General features: G+C 61.0%; 3 protein-coding genes and 1 non-coding gene across 5 annotated transcripts; 3 read left to right on the plus strand and 1 right to left on the minus strand.

Annotated features, from left to right (window-relative positions):
- Positions 1–591: 591 nt before the first annotated feature.
- Positions 592–6,243, minus strand: Pidd1 (p53-induced death domain protein 1). The gene is given in 19 exon segments (XM_047517152.1): positions 592–1,134; positions 1,137–1,177; positions 1,380–1,411; positions 1,414–1,506; positions 1,508–1,582; positions 1,683–1,796; positions 1,873–1,991; positions 2,065–2,188; positions 2,266–2,416; positions 2,496–2,631; positions 2,723–2,870; positions 2,948–3,127; positions 3,215–3,365; positions 3,441–3,617; positions 3,763–3,817; positions 3,899–4,108; positions 4,371–4,784; positions 5,168–5,553; positions 5,877–6,243. Coding segments are annotated over 18 exon segments (2,745 nt in total). The 5' UTR covers positions 5,478–5,553; positions 5,877–6,243; the 3' UTR covers positions 592–919.
- A 2,632-nt stretch (positions 6,244–8,875) lies between these two features.
- Positions 8,876–11,456, plus strand: Rplp2 (ribosomal protein lateral stalk subunit P2). Of its 2 annotated transcripts, none has more exons than XM_047517672.1 (5): positions 8,876–9,037; positions 9,220–9,343; positions 10,157–10,205; positions 11,128–11,226; positions 11,338–11,456. In XM_047517672.1, exons 2-5 carry the CDS (start codon positions 9,221–9,223, stop codon positions 11,412–11,414), a joined length of 348 nt encoding a protein of 115 aa, XP_047373628.1. In that variant the 5' UTR covers positions 8,876–9,037; position 9,220; the 3' UTR covers positions 11,415–11,456. The 2 variants fall into 2 exon arrangements, with proteins under 2 accessions (XP_047373628.1, XP_047373629.1); XM_047517673.1 differs by having other exon boundaries at positions 11,341–11,456.
- LOC124960832 (small nucleolar RNA SNORA52) lies at positions 10,343–10,477 on the plus strand. Its single transcript, XR_007104155.1, has one exon. It is a non-coding gene; the product is annotated as a small nucleolar RNA SNORA52 (small nucleolar RNA).
- Positions 11,457–13,934: 2,478 nt separating the features above from the next.
- Pnpla2 (patatin like phospholipase domain containing 2) lies at positions 13,935–19,743 on the plus strand. The gene is made up of 10 exons (XM_047519471.1): positions 13,935–14,047; positions 14,561–14,822; positions 17,013–17,245; positions 17,325–17,390; positions 17,721–17,930; positions 18,151–18,211; positions 18,322–18,498; positions 18,610–18,742; positions 18,881–19,003; positions 19,090–19,743. Exons 2-10 carry the CDS (start codon positions 14,636–14,638, stop codon positions 19,367–19,369), a joined length of 1,470 nt encoding a protein of 489 aa, XP_047375427.1. The 5' UTR covers positions 13,935–14,047; positions 14,561–14,635; the 3' UTR covers positions 19,370–19,743.
- Positions 19,744–19,967: the final 224 nt, after the last annotated feature.

Raw genomic sequence — 19,967 nt, forward strand, 5'->3', positions numbered from 1 at the left:
GCCTCCCACACCCCGGCGACAGTGGATCCGAGCATCCGCCGGGCCAGCCCCGGCGGGGGCCGCCTGGTCCGGGCAGCTGTCACCTCACCCTGTCACCACGACGCCCCCTGTCCCCACAACGCGGCTGCGCTCAGGTGGGCGACCGCAAGAGCTGCCCTCGGGCACTCACCGCACTCCGCCGCCTCGCCTCCCCGCCGAGCCGCGCGCCGGGCCTGCACCTAGGCGGGGAGGCGCGTCCGCTCTCGCCGCGCGCTCCGCCCCCAGTCCTGAGCCGGCTCCCGGGCTTCGGCTCCCCCTCCCGGCCGCTGCGGCCACTGCGCCCAGCCAGGCCCAGCCCTAGCCCAAGACCACCCTTGCCTGCCAGTAGGGCGGCAAAGCGCAGCTTCTGCGTGTCCCCAGAGCCTTTCCTCGGTCTCGAGGTCTCAGGCCCCTTTAAGTCTGAGTAGGTGGCAGAGAGCACGGTGCATGAGAGCGTCCTGCGGGGGTCCCTAGTTTGGACAGTAGATGCTCAGCAGGGACTGAGCTAGCCACGGCTGGCGAGCTTGGTGGAAGCGCCACCACAAAACCACACAGGTAACTTTGTATCCATCTCTGATAGAATCGTTACTTTGTAGAGTCAGCTCCTCTCCACGCCTGGGAAGATCAGGACCCACAGGAGGCAACGGGCATGGTCTGAGGGAGGGGCAAGGCAAAGGCCATGGAAGGTGACTGGGCATACAGAACCCCCTCCCAGGAGAGGCCTGGCCTCAGATAGCCTGGCCATGCCTCCCCTCCAGCTGCCTCTCCACCTGAGAGTCAAACCAGGCTCTGAGACAGTGGGTGACACGGTACAGGTCGGTTGCCCCCAGACAGGGGAGACTTGAAGACCAAGTTCTGCTAGTGGCCAGGCCAACGTCCAGAGCCAGTTCAGTCTGTGGGCCTAGGCCTGGGCAGGCTCTGTGGACTGAGAGGCTGCAGGGCCTGGCTGAGCAGCGTCCTCAGCAGCCAGGCCCGTGCGGCGGATGCTGTCCTGGTACTTGTGGCGGCCGAGTTCCAAGATGGCCCGCACTTCTTCAGCCACATCCTGCCGGTCACTCTGCTCCAGGGCTTGCACCAGGAGCTCCACAGCCCCTGGATGCCCAGCCTGGCGCTCTGCCAGGAGAAGAGCATGTGGCGGATCTGCCCATCCAGGTCATCCCTTGGAGAAGGGGGATAGTGACCAAGGAGGTCAAGACCCTCACAAAAGGTTCCCTGCTCTGTGAGCCAGTTATAGCCAGACCCTCCCTTTCTCGCCTGGAACTTGTCCTGGCCTCCTTGAAACTTCTGCCAGAAATAAGCAGGAACCACTGGGTAGTCAGGGCCTGGCCCTGAGGCTGCATGGGCTTCAGTGGGAGGCTCACCGGAACTCATGCCGGATGCGCTGGCAGCTCTCGGTAGGGGCATGCCCAAGTGCAAGGCCACGGCCGGCCAGTCTGGACCCAGGCGCCCAGCCACACTCAATAGGTTGCTCTGAGTCAGAAAGCCGGTCCTCAGCGTTGCCCAGATTCAGCGGTGCCAGGGAGAAGCTGGCCCCCTTCCCAAGACCCTTGAGCCCCTGAAGTCTCTGTCAGGAGGGGCAATGCAGTGAGCCCGACCCCACCCTCACACCCCTGGATACCCCCAAGACTATGCCCCTCCCCCACTCCCACTGCCCCCAGCCGCACCGGCAGCTTGATGGGCAGAGTGGCCATCCAGAGGGCATCTGCACCCTTCCTCTGCCGGGCAGCCTCAGCCTCCTGGGGTACCTCCACAGGCACTGAGCCCCGATAGAAGGACACCTGAGTAGAAATCAGATGAGATGCAGAGCTCTGGCTTCTGCCCAGGTGACCCGGGTCCCCTGCCCTGTCGGCCCACCTGGCCTCGCACGGCCTGAGCCTCCCGGTCCAGGGCCGTGGTGATGTAGACCTCCTTCACGTTCTTCAGGTGGGAGTAGAAGACAAAGCAGACCCGGCCCTCCACACAGTCTGGGCGGTCTGGGGACACAAGACAGGCTCAGCAGGGCAGGGAGGAGGGCAGACCCCAGGCCCTCCTGGGCAGGGAGACTACCCGCATCCACACTGATGCCCCGCTCGAAGGCAGCAAAGAACTTCTCGCCCTCGAACATCTCCAGGGTGTCGGAGGGCTCGGGCCCTCGGTAGCGCTCCAGCAGCCGCCGTAGCGTGGCATCCACCTGCAGGGCCCCCAGCGGCTTAGAGCTCGGTGGCTCCCCAGGCCTTTGGTCTCCCTGCTGCCTCCTGCCGTCCCCACCTTGTTGTGCGGCAGGCACTGCAGCAGGACCTGCTCGGGGTCCCGACGCCTCTGCAGGGCAATGAGGTTGACTTGGTGCAGTCGCAGCCGCTCCCAGGCCTTCCGCGCCAGGCCCCCCACACAGGTCTTGGTGGTGTACCAGAGCCAGTACCTGGGAGGGTCGGTGGTGAGCTGTGCTGTACAGACCGGACGAGGGAAGGGGCAGGGAGGTGGGAGCTGGGGGCACTGACCAGGAGAAACGTGTGACCTGGAAGCGAGCGTACAGATGAGTGAGCTCCAGCGCCACCTGAGCCGTGATGTCGTCCCAGGTGGCCGCAGGAGGGGCCCGGTACAGCAGGTGCAGGCGGGAGCGGTCCAGACTGAAGCCTGGACAGGAAAGGGCAGCAGGCTGAGGCCCCTGGCTGACCATTCCAAGCACTGTCCCCTTCACCTTCCCTATGGCCCAGTGACCTCTCACCTGTGACCCCAGGGGGCAGGGGCAGTTGCACTGTGACTGGTTGGAGGAAGCTGGGGGGGCCACTCTGTGAGAGGCACAGCAGGGGGCTCACTGCGGCCTCTGGATCCCCAAGGAGGGCCTGCAGCTCTCGGCTGGCCATGCGGACCACCTGTGTAGGGAGCTGCCTCAGCACCTGCCTGGGCGCCAGACTGCCACCCACTACCCTCGGTGCTGCCCTGGCTGTACCTGCATGGAGACATGACGAGGTTCCTCAGTGGCCCCAGGGGGGAAGGTGACCTTGACCCCAGGATGACCTGAAGAGCACAGCAGTGTCCCCTCCGGAGGCACCAGGCAGGCATTGGATACAGGGCGCAAGACCACAAGGAACCAGGAGAAGTGGGGCACCTGGCAGCGAGCCCAGAGCCGCTGGACACATGAGGACCAAGTCAGGGAAGAGTCAGGGCAGAGATGCCACTCCCCGCCTTCCCTCACCGCAGGCCTGGGCAGCCTCACCTTGGGAGCCTCTTCCTCCAGGTGGGTCTCCAGGTCACTCCAGTTATTGTCCCTACGGGTTCTGACCACCACTTCATGGCAACGGCGGGCCCGTGGGGGGACAAAGAGCAGCCACAGGCTCACATCCTGCCAGGCAGTGGTGGTGTGAGGACTAGGGCCAGGTCTGTGGCCTCCACACCCGCCCACCCTGCCCTGGCCATGCCTGTTGAAAAGCCACCCCATGGGCCACAGCTCCAGGACACTGCTGAGCAGGAAGTCATGCGGGCCCAAGGAGACAAGGCCTGGCTCCGGCATCCACAGTCGATAGTGGATGGTGATGGGGGCAGCGGTGGCCCCCGCTGGGAACTGCAGGCGGACGCCACAGGCCAGGGTCACAGAGCAGCCTTGAGGGGTCACAGGGAAGCTGAGTGAGGAGAAGGGTGTGGTCAGACACAAGGCCTGTGTCAGAGTCTGGCCCTAGGACTCCTGAGGCATGGGCAAAGTGTCCAGATGGCCTGGGTGATGGAGTGGACAGATCTCCTCTAGCCCTCTTCTTTCCCAGTCAATACCTGTCCAAATCTGAGGTCAGGAATAGTCTAGGCATTTCCAGAACTTGGGGTGTGCCTGTGCAAAGGACAGATGAGTCATCAGGACAGCAGTGTGCTGTGTCCTCCCCTTGCCGGGCTGGCCCCGCACCAAGCCTACCTGGCGGACTCAGACAGTCCAGTGAGGCCTCACCCAGGGGGTTCCCCTGCAAGCGCACAAAGGGTGCATCTAGGAGCTCAGGAGGCAGGTCCCGGAGCCGGTTGTCCCTCAGGTCAAGCCGAGTGAGCAATGGGAGATGGGCCAGGCTAGTGGGCACTGAGGTCAGGAGATTGCTGTGTAGAATAAGGAACCGCAGGGACCGTAGCCCTGCTACAGGCAGGTGCTGACTCAGGTTGGGCAGAAGACCACTCAAGGCCACCTCTGGTCCTGGGGCTCCACAACAGGATGCTCATGCCATAGCCCCAGGGAAGCTGTTACAAGTCCACCCCTTGGTGGACAAAGCTGCCCAGGTCAGCCTTGGGCCTTGGCTCAAAGGCAACCAAGCCTGTGGGGTGGCAGAGACTGGTGGAAATGGGTAGGGGCGCTCCCCCTCGGGCTAGTAAGCCAAGCCATGGGTGCTGCTGCTACTCACCAAGGGAGGTTGGGAGGCTCTGTAGCCGGTTGGAGGCCAGGTTGAGTTCAGTGAGACTGCTCAGGCCTCCAATCTCAGGAGGTAGGGTGTCCAGAAGGTTCTCAGAGAGATCAAGTTGCTGCAGGGCAGACAGGGCCCCCAGCGCTGTGGGCAGCTTTTGCAGGCGGTTGTGTGTCACAGTGAGGAAGGTGAGGACATGAAGGGCCCCCAGGGTCTCTGGGAGCACTGAGAGGCGGTTGTGAGAGAGGAGGAGTGCGTCCAGGCTGCGCAGCTGCGGGACACAGGCTGGCAGTGTCTCCAGGCTGTTGAAGCTCAGGTCTAGGTGGACTAGGGAGGCCAGGCCACTCAGGCCAGTGGGCAGTGTGGTCAGGGTTCCCTGGAGGCAGGCACCCAAGGCACCCCGATTTTGTCCTCCTGGAAGTGGGGGGAGCAGGTCCCAGATCAGCCCTGCTAGCCAGAGAAAACTGCTTGCTGAAAGGCACAGACCTGCCTGCTAAGCCCAGAGGCAGATGGGAAGAAGGGGTGAAATCACCTGTGACCTGTGACATCAACTACAGGATGACCCAAACTACCCAGGAACATCTGGGGTCTGTGGAGAGACCCCACGGGCAACCTCAGTGCCTGGGAGCTGGGGACCAGGGCCCAGCCCACCTCACCCTGGGAGGAAAGTGATGGGTCTGCGGGCAGTAGGATGAGAGACCTGAAACTGGAACTGGGACCAGGGTTGCCTCTGTGGACTAAGAAGCACAGGCAGGCAGAGCTAGAGAGGGGGCAGGATCAAGAACAAGGGGGCTCACCTTTGAGGACCAAGGAGCGGAGGCGTGGCAGGTTCCACGGCACGTGGGCCAGGGTGGCCTCCAGCAGTTGAGGGTCCTCGTGGGTGCTCAGCCGCAAGAACTCCACCTGCAGCAGATGCTGGCCATGCTGGGCACACAGGTGCAACAGCTGGTGGCAGCCTTCGGGGTACAGGTCCAAGTTTAGCCGATTCCCAAACAGGAGAGGAGGCACCCCAGGTCCTGCACCCACAGTTTCCACAGCAGGTCTTGAAGCATCTTCTGAGGCAGATGCAGTTTTTCTGGGCTCCAGCCCCTCTACCGCTGCAGCCATCACCCAGGGATGGTCCTCGGGGGCCAGACATGTCCCAACTCGCCAGGCAGGCCTGCTCAGACAGGGCCCAAGGCGGCTGCAGAGGCAGAGGGAGGAGTGGGCAGGAGTGGGGGCTGGGTTCCACCTCCCCATCAGGGGAACAGGGACTCTGGCTAGGGTTGGGGAGCCCTTGAGCTGGACAGAGTGACCCTCCCTGCAGAGAGGAGCCCACTGAGGGAGAAAAAGGAGTGAGCCATCACACCCTAATTCTGAAATCTGGCCAAGTGATCCCTAGGCCTGACAGGTCACCCAGTCTGTCCCCCTGCTCTGGGGATAAGAGTCCACCTTCCTTCATTCCTGTTCACTTGCGATACATGGATTGAACCCAGGGCTGTTCTACCACTGAGCCCTTTTATTTACTCATTTTCTTAAGTTGCTCAGGCTGGCCTCCAGCTTGCGATTCTTTTGCCTCAGACTCCCGCGTCGCTGGGATACAGGCTGCCGCCACCCTGAGAGCCCACCTCCAACCTTCACACCCATCAGCTGTGGGGGCGTCGGGGCAGTGAGGGAGGGGGCCAACGAGTCTGGGGAGACTGCACTTCACTGCTGTCCACCGCCGCTTCCAGTCCCCGCCTCGGTCCGCTGGAGGGGACTGCAGGGTGCAATCAGGGACCGAAGCCCTGCCCTCCGCGCAGCGAACTTCCGCGCCTCGGCCGTCCGTACCCCCGTCCCAGGACGCGCGCTTCGCCGGCGCGGCTGCTCGGCGCCCGGGTTCCCGCCGGCGCGCTTCCGGGCGGGAGGGACGCCGGCCCCGCCCCCTCTGCCCGGGTCTCCGCCTCCCCTGCCTCCCCTGCCCGGGTCTCCGCCTCCCCTGCCTCCCCTGCCCGGGTCTCCGCCTCCCCCGCCCGGGTCTCCGCCTCCCCCGCCCGGGTCTCCGCCCCCCCTGCCCGGGTCTCCGCCTCCCCCGCCCGGGTCTCCGCCCCCCCTGCCCGGGTCTCCGCCTCCCCCGCCCGGGTCTCCGCCTCCCCCGCCCGCCCCGCCTCCCCTGCCCGGGTCTCCGCCCGCCCCACCTGCCCGGGTCTCCGCCCGCCCCACCTGCCCGGGTCTCCGCCCGCCCCACCTGCCCGGGTCTCCGCCCCCCCTGCCCGGGTCTCCGCCCCCCCTGCCCGGGTCTCCGCCTCCCCCGCCCGGGTCTCCTCCTCCCCTGCCCGGGTCTCCGCCCCCCCTGCCCGGGTCTCCGCCCCCCCGCCCGGGTCCCCGCCCCCTCTGCCCGGGTCGGCTGGGCAGTGGGCCTCCGCCGCCAGAGTCTGCGCCCCGGAAAGGCCAGCATCGGGCGAAGAGACCCGCGCAAGCGGGTGCCAGGCTGTGCCGTCCCGGCCCCAGGTGCTTGTCAGGGCGGGGTTTATTGGGGGAACTTTTGGGGACCCACGCCCATCCCCTGTTAGACTGGAACCCAAGGGCCGCCTTCTCCAGGAAGCCTTCCAGGACCTTCTTTCAGGCCTAAGAGACCTACAGAGACCTAACTCGGCCTCTGCTCAGATGACCCTACTAAATTTATGGGCATCACTCTGGGTCAGGTGCCCAGGCACAGGGCTGCCCGCTCGGCCTCCTTGAATCCTCCTGTGATTATCACAAGGGAGGAAAAGCAGGCTCCTAGAGATGAGATTCCGTCCTGTAGCTGGGAGTCTCACGCCTCCCCGACCAACCGCGACCCCCCACTGAGGACCGGTCTGGCCTCTTTCAACCGGCACTCTTGTCAAGCAGAGCAGATGGTCTGGAAAAGAACAAAGCTTCCACTCCTAGTCAGTCATGTTGTGTGCACCCCGAATCACAGAAACCGTAGAATGGTGGGTGTGAGGGGCTGCGGAGGTCAGGAGGTATAGCTTCAGTTCGGGATGATGAAAAACGTTCAGAGATGGTTGTGCAACAATGTGAATGTATGTAATGATACTAAATTGTACACTTAAAAACGTCTAAAATGTGGGGCTGGGGTTGTGGCTCAGTGGTAGAGCGCTTACATGTGAGGCACTGGGTTCGATCCTCAGCACTACATAAAAATAAATAAATAAAGGTATTGTGTCAATCTACAATTTTTTTTTTTAAAAATGGCTGGGTGAGGCGGCCCATGGCTGTTATCCCAGTGACTTGGGAGGCTGAGGTAGGAGGATCGCAAGTCGGAAGCCATCTTGAGCAACATAGTGAGATCTTTAGTAATTTATCAAATCTCGTCTCAAAAAAAAGGGCTGGGGATATGCCTCAGTAGTAATGTGCCCTGGGTTTAATCCCCAGTACCAAAAATAAATAAAATAAAAATAAACAAGGTTCAGGTAGTAGGCTGGGCACGTGGCTCAGCTGGACAGTGTTTGCTTAGCATGTGCAAGGCCCTAGGATCAGTTCCCAGGATTCCCAGTAGGTTTAAAAAAAAGTAACTTATGAATTATTTTACTATTAAAAAAAAACAAAACCCAGAACCTGCCACCTCCCCCCCATGAATGGCTTCCCTTTGGAATTGCCAAGGCTCGTTATTGACAAAATGGTTTCCCTACCTTAGCTCGGTTATGTGACCTTGAGCAAGAAAACCCTTCTGTGTCCAACCTTCCTTCTCTGAAATGTAAGTAAATACTGGGGGCTTAGGTATGGGCTCACTCGCCAGCCAGTAAGGCACTATGCGCAGGAGGGCTTGCACTGTAGTTGGAGTGCCCGCGAGACTGGCCCTGCCAGTACCCCCGCCACCTTCCAGCATTGGCTTCAGATCCTTGGCTGGGTCCTCGGCCCAGACAGCTGGACCAGCTCTTTCCCGGGACCCGCTGGGATGGCCTCTCTTGTCCTCACACAGAGCTTAAGTTATGCCGAGACAGGGCCCAGCCTGTCCCCTCTCAGGACACCAGTGCAGCAGAATCCCAAAGGGGCGAGTGAGTGGCATGTGCTGACGTGACGCTGCAGTCACTCTGGCCTCAACAGTCCCAGAGGACGTGGGTGACGGGGCCTCATGACTGTCCTCGCCTCGTGGGCTCGCGCTCTCCAGTCTGGGCCGCCTGACCCACAGGCTCGAGGTGACTAGCCCACCTCTCTGATCCCAGGTGGACACGGACGCCACCGGCCTCCGCCGAGGAACAGCGCGGCCTGCGCAGGCAGCGGCAGCCTCCCCCCGGGCGCACGTGCCGGCCAAGCGCGCGGCGCTCCCCGCAGCGGTGCACCACGGGACTTGTAGTCCGCCGGCGAGGGGAGCGGCCCGAGCGAGGCGGCCGCGCTGCACGATGGGAGTCGTAGGCGCCGACGGAGGCGCAGTCTGCTTCCGGCCGCTCCGCCGCCGCCCCTCGGGTTTCGGGAATACGAGCCCATCCCTACGAGCAGCCGGCCCTGGAACCGCTCTTGACCTTGCCGCGGCGACTGCCCGAGCGCGGACCGGGCCGTCTTCGCCCCCGTCGTCCTTAACCGAGCGCCCGTTACGTCACTCGGGGGCGCCCGGCGGCCCGGAGGCTTCTGGGTAGCGGTTTACCCCCGCCCCCCGCGCCGGCGCCTTCCTTTCGCTCCCCGCCGCCGCCGAGGTCGCACGCGTGAGGCCAGTCCGCCGCCGCCGAGTGAGTGGGCCCGCGGGCGCGGGCCGGGGCCGGGGCTGCGGGGCGGGCGGGGGCGCGGGCTGCGAGGCCACGTCGGGCGGGAGTCTCGGGACCCGGCCGCGCGCGGCCTCCTCGGGCAGCGCGGGTGGAGGCCGGAGGCCGCCGGGGTAACGCAGCCGCCGCGCCCTGTCTACCCGCCGCAGCATGCGCTACGTCGCCTCCTACCTGCTGGCCGCCCTCGGGGGCAACTCCTCCCCCAGCGCCAAGGATATCAAGAAGATCCTGGACAGCGTGGGCATCGAGGCGGACGACGACCGGCTCAACAAGGTACGGCCCTGCGGGCCCAGTGCCCACGCGACCCGCCCTTACCGTCGGAGCGAGCGAGGTGACCGGTTGGAGCAATGGAGGGAGGCTCGTGCCAGTTCTGATGGTTATTTTTGGGTTAGCTTTTTGAGGGCCCTGAAACAGTCAAGGAAACGATGCGAGGGAAGTTCCTGGCCAACGTGGTTCAGAAGTCCACCGCAATCCAGCTGTGTAATTCAAAAGGCCTAAAAGAGATGATTTTGTGTCCCCTCCTTTTTAGTTCCTCCCCCGTAGGTGCAGTGGGTCGAACCCAGGGCTTCTTGCCTCTTAAGGTGCTGTATCGTGGAGCCACATCCCCAGTCTAAAAAGGCAATTAAAATTTTTTTTTTTCTTGGTGCTGGGGATTGAACCCACCTATTGAGCTACATCCCCAGCCAGGGTTTTTTTTTGTTTTGTTTTGTTTTCTTTTGGTCCCCCCGCCCTTTCTTTTTCTCGAGATAGGCTTTCCTGAACTGCTGTGATTGTGGGTCTGTACCATCATATTTGTCTACAAAAAAGGAGAATCTAATAGCATTTTATTTCATCCAACTTACTTAGAACGTATATAAGTACTTCGTTTTGAGCAGTGAGACATTGTGTTATTTTTTTCAGCGCAGGTTTTCGAATTCTGGCACTTAGTTTCAGCTCACAGCATTTCAGTTCACATGGCTACTAAGCTGGTCAGTGCGGGTCTAGAAGGTGCAGGTTATTTTCTGTTGTGCCTACCGTTCTTGTCCTCAGGCCAGGATGCAGCAGCTTGATTCTGATTACTGAGTGCTGGCTATGGTTGTTGTTTAGGTCATCAACGAGTTGCATGGGAAGAACATTGAAGACGTCATAGCCCAGGGTGAGTTTATATGAAGGGCTTTCCTTTTCTCTTTAATATTTATTTATGTGGTGCCACGCATCAAACCCAGGGCCTCACACAGGCCAGGCAAGCTTTTTATCACTGAGCCACAACCCCAGCCCAGGGTTTTCATTTTCACGTCCATCCTAATTCCTGCTGGTCAGCCTGTGGCCTGCCAGGTTTCGCTTGTGGACTAGAGCACTCTAGAAGCCTGACCTGAGTGGGTGAGCAAGACCTTCATGGGCTCATGCCAGTGGTACTTCTGGACAGTGAGGAGTGAATGGCAGGGTTTGCCCTGTACTCACACTGAACTTGTCAGACTTGTGCTGGGGCCTGGCTTCCCCACTTTTGAGCCCTTTTCCCCAGGATTCCTCTGAATCTTTGGTGCTCTTGTACACTGCTCCTGCTTCCTCTAAGGGGTTGGGGGAGGAACTGAAGTCCAGAGGGTTCTGTCCCCCTTTCCTGGGGAGATGGTTTTTTGGTGACATCAGACTGCAGTTGATGGGGCTTGTTTGGAAGCTGAGCTGTTGTAGCAGTGTTCTGTCCTGTGCATGTGACAAGCAAAGCCAGCTCAGCAGTCTGGTCCTTGAGTTCACTACTGGGGCCAAGATCAAAACACTTGACAGTAGGCTCCCAGAACAGCTGTAAACATGTTTGTCCAACTTACGTCCAAGCCAAGTACAAGAAATCAAGTTCTTGGGTAGAAAACCTCTCTCAGTGGGTCAGGGTAGTGGGAGCAGAGTTGTTGACCACGAATGTCATGGAGTTTTTGGGCAGGGCTGCAACCTCAAGTCCTAGAGAACAGGGAAGCCTGTGGCACTGGCACTGTGATGGAGCATACTCAACTATGTCTGGTGAAATGAGCTTCCCCAGCTCACTTCATTCCTGGGGAATCACCAACCTTATCTCTGCTTTTTTGTAGGTATTGGCAAACTTGCCAGTGTGCCTGCTGGAGGGGCTGTGGCTGTTTCTGCCGCTCCTGGCTCTGCAGCTCCTGCTGCTGGTTCTGCCCCTGCTGCAGGTAAGTGGAGGCCTGGAGGGTGGGCAGGGGGCTAAGGTTCAGACTTGATGGGGTCTCCTTGGCAATGTGGTCATGCAGGCACGCTCACCATGGTGTCCCTTCTTTTCATAGCAGAGGAGAAGAAAGATGAGAAGAAAGAAGAGTCTGAGGAGTCTGATGATGATATGGGATTTGGGCTGTTTGATTAAATTCCTGTTCCCTTGCAAATAAAGTCTTTTTATGTATCTTGAGTGGCCTATGAGCAGTGTCAAGAGCGTGGGACAGGTGGGGCTGGGAAGGGAGGTGTCTGTGGAGTGAGGGCTGAAGAAGTGGGTCCACTCTGGGTCAGTGAGGGAGATCCTTGCTGCTTTCAGGTAACACCCAGGAAAATTTCTTCAGAAATGTGAATACCAGAGAAGGAAATTGAAATAGTGTAGGGCTTGTATCTGGTGCTCTGCTGTAAGATGCTGGGTGACAGGTCAAAGCCAGAGCTCGTAGCACCTGGGTTTTACAGGCCACTGCTCCCCTGTACAGTGTGCAGCTGCTTAACTCCTTGGGGTCTGTTTTCCCTGCCATGTGGTAGGAGCCCTGCCTTAGTCCCTCCCACTCCCAGCCCCTGTGTAGTCTCCTGGGCTTTGAGCCTTTGCTCACCATCCATAGGCCTCAGGAGATGTGCTGCCCCTTCTCCAGGCATAGTAGGGCATGCACTGACATGTCACACCCACCATATGCCAGGCCATCTTGGAGCCCCGGATGTGGCAGTGTGAAAGTACCTGCTTTGTTCTGAGAAATAAAAAGAAAGCAGCCCAAAAGGGCTGGGAACCCTGTCCTGGAGGGAAAGCCCCAGAATGGGGTGTAGGGGAGACCAGAGCCACAGGAGGTCCTGAGAACAGGGAGGAACTTTTGTGTGTGTTCAGTATTGAGGGTTAAACCCAGAACCTTCCACAGTTTGTTCAAGCTGATGACAAACTGCTATCCAGCTTCAGCCTCCTGAGTTGCTGGTATCAGGTAGTACCATGGCACCCAGTTTAAACTATTGTTTTAATGATGGTACGGACCAAACCCAACTGCTGTGCATGCTAGGTAACCACTCTAGCACTGAACTACACCTCCAGGCCTAATTGTTTCTAAAACATCTCTTGCTGGGCATGGTGGTGCATCCCTGTAATCCCAAGGACTCTGGAGGTGAAGGCAGGAGGATTGCAAGTTAGAGGCTAGCCTTAGCAATTTAGGGAGGCCCTAATCAATTTAGCAAGATCCTGACACAGTAAAAACGGCTGGGGATGTGGCTCAGTGGTAAAGCAACCCTGGGGTAAATTCACAGTACAAAGACCCCAACAAACAAACATGTATTTACTTATTGCTGGGCACTATAGCAGTACACTTGTAATCCTAGGGATCGAAGCGGGAGGGTCACAAGTTCCAGGCCAGCCCTGGGAACTTGAACGCTGTCTCGAAATTTTAAAAAGAGGTGGGATACTTTTGGTGCTCCCTAGTCCAAATACCAGTACTGCAAAACTCTCAGGAGCAAGGGCTAGGGTTGGAGTGAAGCCAGGAGAGGCACGACAGACAGGTGATGGGGAAGGGAAAGGCAGGCCACGCAGGTCCCCTGCACCAGGCCTGTGAGCAGTGTAACTGCAAGGGATAGGCGTGGGGGGCTGAGTTAGAGGGCCCTAAGTGGGCCTGTGGTTCAGGGTGCAGTTCGGTTCCTGCCTGAACCTTGAAGAGAAGGGCTCTTCACCCAGAGGGCACCAGGAGAGGGGCTGACACTGCCCCCAGGGCTCTCATCAGGCCATCCGTGGAGTTCAGGCTGACGGCTGGGCCACAGCCCATGCCAGAATTCCAGGAAGGGCCTGCCTGTTCCTGGCTTCTAAGCCTCCCAGAGGTCTGGAGAGAAATGTCCCAAACAGCCTGATCCTCTGTGGAAATGGGAGCAGAGGTCTCCCTGAACTGGGCGGCACCCCACCCCCACCCCCGCCAAGGACAGGCCTTGGAGCAGGCTGTGGGAAAGGCTTTGTCCCTGCTTCCCCCTCGCCGGCCTGGGGAGCTCTTCACACCTCATCTCTGGAGCCTTGCTGCCCCCGCAGGATCACCCAAGGGAATCCGGGCACTGGGGTCTCCTGCCAGGTCATGACCATCAGGCCATACCCTCTCGCCATCCCCACCCAGCTTCCTTCCCCTGGTCAGAGGGTTTGCTGCACTGTACAGATATTCAAAGCATTTGGAGAATGTCCCATGCCGACTGAGGAGGGATCATTTTAAGTCAAATTCAGTTACTGGTCAAAAAGTTCCTGCTCCCTTTAATTCCCACGTCGGGCCTTTGCCTGCGCTGTCTGCCGCCTGGACCTCCCTGCGCCACGACCTGGTTAACTGCTTATTTACCCTACAACGCTCAGCGGCCCCTTCCTAGGAAGCCCTCATCGCCGCCCTGAGAGCCTCGCAGTGAGGCGAGCGGAGTTGACCCCACCGCTCTGCCCTGTTCCTAGGTTGGCTGTTGAGTACGGGATGGCGGCGAGCACAGGGGCTGAGGAGCGGACAGCACGATCCCAGAGGGCCCCAGGCCCCACCCTCCGCAGCTCTGGCTCCAGCTGTGCCCAGAGCTGAGCTCCCCTGGGGACCAGCCCCTGGTCTAGAGGTGAGGCGAGGTGCGGGCTGATCCGGGTCTAAGCCGCCCGCGGCCTCGCAGCCCCAAGTAGAAAGGCGCTTGGGGGCGGGAGGGTGACGTCACCCGAGGTGCTCCGCCTCCTGCGCTAATTAGCGAGGGCGGGGCGGCCTCCAGTTAGACCCCTGTGGACCCCGCCGCCGCTCGCCGAGTCAGGGTCCGACCCAGGTACCGACCCAGGTGAGTGACAGGGTAGAAGGGCGGCGGGGACCGGACGAGGCCGAGGTGCGTGGCGGCCGTGTTCGTGCGGCTCGCGTCCCGCCTCGGATGTTTACGGGTCAGCCGGTGGGCGGGTCGGCGGGTCCAGGGCCCGCGGCCTCGGCCGGGATTTTCCGGTGCCGGCGGCCGCGTGGGTGCGAACCTGCCCAGCTCCACTGTGTCCCGGAGGGTGGCGGCGGCCGCCCAGAAACCAGGCCCTCCTCTCCCGGGTACCCAGATCCGGACGAGGCTCGCGAGCCCCGCACCGGGCCTGGGCTGGACCGCCCCGCGCGCCCAGGCCGCCGTGGGCCCGGCCGAGCTGCGGGCCGGGGGCTGGAGGCGGGGCCCGCGGGCGACTTGGGGCGCAGGTGTCGCGGCCCCGCCGGGGGCGGGGCCTCGGGGCGCGGCCGTTCCCCGCGCGCTCCGATTGGGCCGTGAGCTCCGGCCCCGCCCCCGGCCGCACTAAAACGCCGCCTCCGCCGCGTCTCTGCGCAGCGTCTCCGCCTCCGCCGGCGGAGACCCGGAGCTAGAGCGACAGCGGGACCGGCCGCCCGCGGGTCCGGAGCCGCGATGTTCCCCAAGGAGACCAAGTGGAACATCTCCTTCGCGGGCTGCGGCTTCCTCGGCGTCTACCACATCGGCGTGGCCTCCTGCCTCCGTGAGCACGCGCCCTTCCTGGTGGCTAACGCCACGCACATCTATGGCGCTTCGGCCGGGGCGCTCACGGCCACGGCGCTGGTCACCGGGGCCTGCCTGGGTGAGCGGGGCCGCGCGGGGCTGGGTAGCGGGCTGCGGGGGACCGCGCGGGGTCGGGCGAGCCGGAGGAGGGGTCTGGGCGGGATGCAGTGTGTGCGCAGTGCGCCCCACCCCCACCCGCGCAGGGAAGCTGGCCAGGTGGCCGTGCGGTGGTGCGGTGGACAGCGGTTTCTGCCCGCGCCCTGGGATACGGCCAAGGGCCCAGTGCGGGCCGCTGGCCGCGGGGCAAGGCTTGGTTTGTTTTGTTACGAGGGTGCCCAGGGACTGGGGTGGGGCCTGGCGCGCACCCGGCAGCGCTGCAGTGCGCCTCGGGCCCGCCTCCTGAGCGCGAAGGTTAGGGGCGGGCAGGTGCAGCAGAGCCGTCCATTGGAAAGAAAGTCGTCGTGGGCGGGACGTGAGGGTCGGAGGAGGGGCCAAAGTCTCCCTCGTTACCGGGTGCCAGCGGTCACCGTGTCCTGGATCTTCGCGGTTCCAGGCTGCTTTGGACAAGAGAGTACCTAGTATGAAGGTGGCCTCCGAGAGGCTTCTAGGACTGTGGCCTGGTCTCTTCTGAGAGCCCCTGGAGGAAGAGACCAGTCCGGGTCAGGGTTGGGCCTGGTCAGCAACCACTGCCCTCTCCTGGCCCGCAGAGCCCTGCTAGCCCGGCTTCTCAGCTGTGGCCTGACGTTTTGCCCACCTCACAGGTGGGAGTGCTTCCGGACTCTGGAGCCCTTGGTCAGGAGTGCAAGGGTCTGTATGTGCCCGGTTGGGCCTCTCTCACTTACTTCCGCTGCCCCGTGGGAGTGGTGTTTACGGCACACAGCGTTCTCAGGAATCCTGGGAACTGCTGCCCAGCCCCCAACCCACTAGGGCAGCTAAGGTGACAGGGACGCCCTGCCCAGGAGGAGCTGATCTAGGATCTCCCCTGCTCCCTCCCTGTGACCTTTGCCCCAGGAGGAAAGTGTAAGAGAGACCTGGGGATTTGTGTCCATGGACTTGTGTCCTCTCCCTTTGGGACATCAGCTTGCTGGCTTCAGGCCTGTTCCCTACTTGACACCACTCCCACAGACCCTCCTCTGCCCCACTGCCAACAAGCCTCACAAATGGTCTTGGGCAGCTAGAGCCCCCCACACACACATAGTTTGGCAGGTACCTGTTGAGAGCCCCTAGCACACAAGTCCCAGTCCTGCCCACAACAGGGTCCTGGAGGAGACCTAGTTCTTAGCTTCTCCCCCTGGCTGCTCTGGCATTTTCTTGGGTCAGCTGACAAGGAAAGTGTTGGGGTGCTTGCTTGTGGCCACAGTGGAACACATATTGTCCTCCCAGATGGGCTCACTGCTTTCAGCTAAGTGCCCTGAAGCCTGTGACCCCTGCTGGGCTGAGCTGTGGGTCTGGCTCCCCTCTGAATCTGGCCAAGTAGGTGAAGGCTAAGGCCCGTCAGAGCTGAGCCTCTGCCTTCTCCTGGTTGCCTGCCATGCCAGGCCAGTCCAGGCCAGTGACTCATGGGGACGAGCAGTTGGGAAATGCTGGGTAGAGGGCAGGTCCCAGTGCCAGCTGGTCACCTCCTGCTGTCCACTATCTCTGGGGTGTTGCCCTGCCTGCCTTTACCAGGAACAGGTAGTAGAAGTCCTAGCTGTGGACAAACACAGTGGCTAGTAACTTGGGAGGTTGAGGCAGGAGGATTGTAAGTTCAGGCCAGCCTTGGCAACTCAGTGAGACCCTATCTCAAAATAAAAACTAAAAGGGCTGGGGACGTAGCTCAGTCGCAGAGCATTTGCTTAGCATGTGCACGGCTTGTTTAACCCCCAGTACTGTGAAAAACGACATTTTTTTAAAAAAGTCTTAACTATTCTGGGCACTGTGGTGCATCCCTGTAATCCCAGTGACTCAGGAGACTGAGGCAGGAGGATCACAAGTTCAAAGCCAGCCTCAGCAACCTAGGGAGGCCCTAATCAACTTAGCGAGACCCTGTCTGTAAAAAAATACAAAAAGGGGCTGGGGATGTGGCTCAGTGGTTTAATGCCCCTGGGTTCAGTTCCTGGTACCAAAAAGAAAAGCCTCAGCCTTGGGCCAGGCCATGTGCTGGGCACCCAGGATCCTCTGGGGTCACTGGTGATGTTGTGGAAGTGTGTGCTGGGGCACCCTGACCGTGGAGCCGTGGGGGTGTTGCTCTGGAGGAGTGCTGACCCTGACCTTGGCCCTGCTGCCTCAGGTGAGGCAGGTGCCAACATCATTGAGGTGTCTAAGGAGGCCCGGAAGAGGTTCCTGGGTCCCCTGCACCCCTCCTTCAACCTGGTGAAGACCATCCGTGGTTGTCTGCTGAAGACTCTGCCCGCTGATAGCCATGAGCGTGCCAGTGGGCGCCTGGGCATCTCCCTGACCCGTGTCTCAGATGGAGAGAACGTCATTATAAGCCACTTCAACTCCAAGGAGGAGCTCATCCAGGTGGGTCCTGCTGGGACCTTGTTGGGGGAGCAACATGGACCCAGGGCCCCTGCTCATTCCCTCCTGTTCTGCCCTGCAGGCCAACGTCTGCAGCACGTTCATCCCGGTGTACTGTGGCCTCATCCCACCCTCCCTCCAAGGGGTGGTGAGTATGCCCACTGGGTGGGTGCGTCTGGGGCTGAGAGCCCAGTGCTGTCTGGGTTGGGATGAAGGGGTAGAGGAAGAAGGCCTGTGGGGCCCGCCCCTCACTCTTCCTCTGCCTGTTGCCTCATTTCCCTGTTACTTAAAAGGCTGACCAGCCCTGGGGGCACATGCTTCCTCTGGCCGCCCCTCACTCTCTGGCCATTTACTCATTGCCCAAGCCAGCCCGTGGCCAGTGCCCAGTGCAAAAGGCCCAAGAGAAACAGTCACTGGGTGGGCAGTCAGCACCCCTGAAAGGCCCTCACTGTGACCATGTGTCTGTGTCATCATGAAGCGCTATGTGGACGGTGGCATTTCCGACAACCTGCCACTCTATGAGCTGAAGAACACCATCACAGTATCCCCCTTCTCGGGTGAGAGCGATATCTGCCCCCAGGACAGCTCCACCAATATCCACGAGCTCCGGGTCACCAACACCAGCATCCAGTTCAACCTGCGTAACCTCTACCGCCTCTCCAAGGCCCTCTTCCCTCCAGAGCCCATGGTGAGCCTGCTCTGTGGGGCTGTGCCTGCACTTTCTCCAGGAGAGGCAGCCTGTCCAGCCTCTGTCCAGCCTGGATCTTGTGCTGGGTCTGAGATAGGCTGGTGGTGGCTGGGGTTAGAATGGAGGTGGCCTTTGCGGGGACACAGGGATAGCTCTACCTAGAGGACAGAACAGGGCACATGTGGCTCCACTGTTCAGCTTACCCATACCCCTGCCACAGGTGCTGCGAGAGATGTGCAAACAGGGCTACAGGGATGGCCTGCGCTTCCTGCGGCGGAATGGTGCGTGGGCAGCTGCGGGGTGGGTGGAGCCAGCTCTGCTGCCTGCTGCAGGCCAGCAGTGGCCATGACTGTGCTGGTCACTTTTCCATGGCCCCCAACCCCTGCTCCAGGCCTCCTGAACCGGCCCAACCCCTTGCTGGCACTGCCTCCCACCCACCCCTGTGACCCAGAGGAGGAAGACACAGAGGAGGCCACTGGGGTCACAGAGAAGACTGGAGCAGAGGACCACTTGCAGCCGCCCAGGGAAGATCACATCCTAGACCACCTGCCTGCCCGTCTCAACCAGGGTATTCACTGGGAGAGAAGGAAGGAGGAGGGGCCAGCAGTCTGGAAGCCTGGCACAGAGCACACTGGGCTGGATCTGCTTCCCTGATTGGCTGCCCTCCTCCCCTGCACAGCCCTGCTGGAAGCCTGTGTGGAGCCCAGGGACCTGATGACCACATTGTCCAACATGCTGCCCGTGCGTCTGGCCACAGCCATGATGGTGCCTTACACACTGCCACTGGAGAGTGCTGTGTCCTTCACCATCCGGTGCTGACAGGGAACCAGGGCTGAGGGAGGGGAGCTGGGGACAGAAGTCTGGGATTGCCCGTGAGGGATGGTTAGGCTGGGGAAGCTGGGGAGGGCCTGGACACAGATGCTGAAACCATGCCTCCCTGCACCGTCCAGCTTGCTGGAGTGGCTGCCTGATGTTCCAGAGGATATCCGATGGATGAAGGAGCAGACAGGCAGCATCTGCCAGTACCTGGTGATGCGTGCCAAGAGGAAGTTGGGCAGCCACCTGCCCTCCAGGTGAGCTACCCTCACGTGTTCAGGCCCATGCTTTGGGTTGAGGGACCCCCACTAAGGCCTACCTGCCTTTGGTGCCTTCATTGCAGGCTCTCGGAGCAGGTGGAGCTGCGCCGTGTCCGGTCGCTGCCTTCTGTGCCTCTGTCCTGCGCCACCTACAGTGAGGCACTGCCCAGCTGGGTGCGCAACAACCTCTCACTTGGGGATGCACTGGCCAAGTGGGAGGAGTGCCAACGTCAGCTGCTGCTGGGTCTCTTCTGCACCAACGTGTCCTTCCCACCTGATGCCTTGCGCATGCGCACCCCGGCTGGCCCCACCCCCTCAGACCCCGTCCCCCCACAACACCCACCAGGCCTGCCCCCTTGCTGAGTGCCCAGCCTTCCCCAGCTGGTGGGGCTCGGGGTTCCCGAACTGGCGGAGATCCCATCCCCTGCCTCTCTGGGTTGTCTACTGTGGAACAAGAACCCCTCACGACTGCAGAGGGGGCTTTGCTGTGAACCCCCCTCCACCAACCACTCACTCACTGCACTGAGTTGGGAGAGGTGCAGAGTACCCTTTCCCTTGGCCTGCAGAGGCCCCTCCACTGTGCCTTAATCCCCCTTCTTCCCCCGCCCCTTCTGAGTGCAGGACTTCTGGGAACTCCACAACTGCTCCTCCCACCCATTTCCCATGTTTTGCTCATGAATATGTGTGAAGAATTATTTATTTTTGCCAAAGCAGAAGTAATAAATGCCAGAGCTCAGCATCTGCTTTCTTCACTTCTATGTAACTCCCCTGCCCACTTTTGCTTGAGGGCATGGTGGACAGAGCCTGCTTCTGCCTAGTTGACCAGTGTCTCACATACCAGAGTATGAGTCTGGCCCCCAGCTCATACTCTTGGACCTGGCATGTGGGGCATGCCAGCTGGGCTGGGGCCCTCTTATGGTCACAGCTCTGCCCCCCACTTTGTCCTGAGACCTCCTGGCTG

Source organism: Sciurus carolinensis, chromosome 11, assembly GCF_902686445.1.
Source record: "Sciurus carolinensis chromosome 11, mSciCar1.2, whole genome shotgun sequence".
Taxonomy (NCBI): domain Eukaryota; kingdom Metazoa; phylum Chordata; class Mammalia; order Rodentia; family Sciuridae; genus Sciurus; species Sciurus carolinensis.

Coding starts and splice junctions, on each gene's coding strand:
- Pnpla2 (XM_047519471.1), top strand. CDS start 14,636: ATGTTCCCCAAGGAGACCAAGTGGAACATCTCCTTCGCGGGCTGCGGC. Junction 18,499..18,609: donor GCCTGCCCGTCTCAACCAGG/GTATTCACTGGG, acceptor TCCCCTGCACAG/CCCTGCTGGAAGCCTGTGTG. Junction 19,004..19,089: donor GGCAGCCACCTGCCCTCCAG/GTGAGCTACCCT, acceptor CCTTCATTGCAG/GCTCTCGGAGCAGGTGGAGC.
- Rplp2 (XM_047517672.1), top strand. CDS start 9,221: ATGCGCTACGTCGCCTCCTACCTGCTGGCCGCCCTCGGGGGCAACTCC. Junction 10,206..11,127: donor TGAAGACGTCATAGCCCAGG/GTGAGTTTATAT, acceptor GCTTTTTTGTAG/GTATTGGCAAACTTGCCAGT. Junction 11,227..11,337: donor TGGTTCTGCCCCTGCTGCAG/GTAAGTGGAGGC, acceptor TTCTTTTCATAG/CAGAGGAGAAGAAAGATGAG.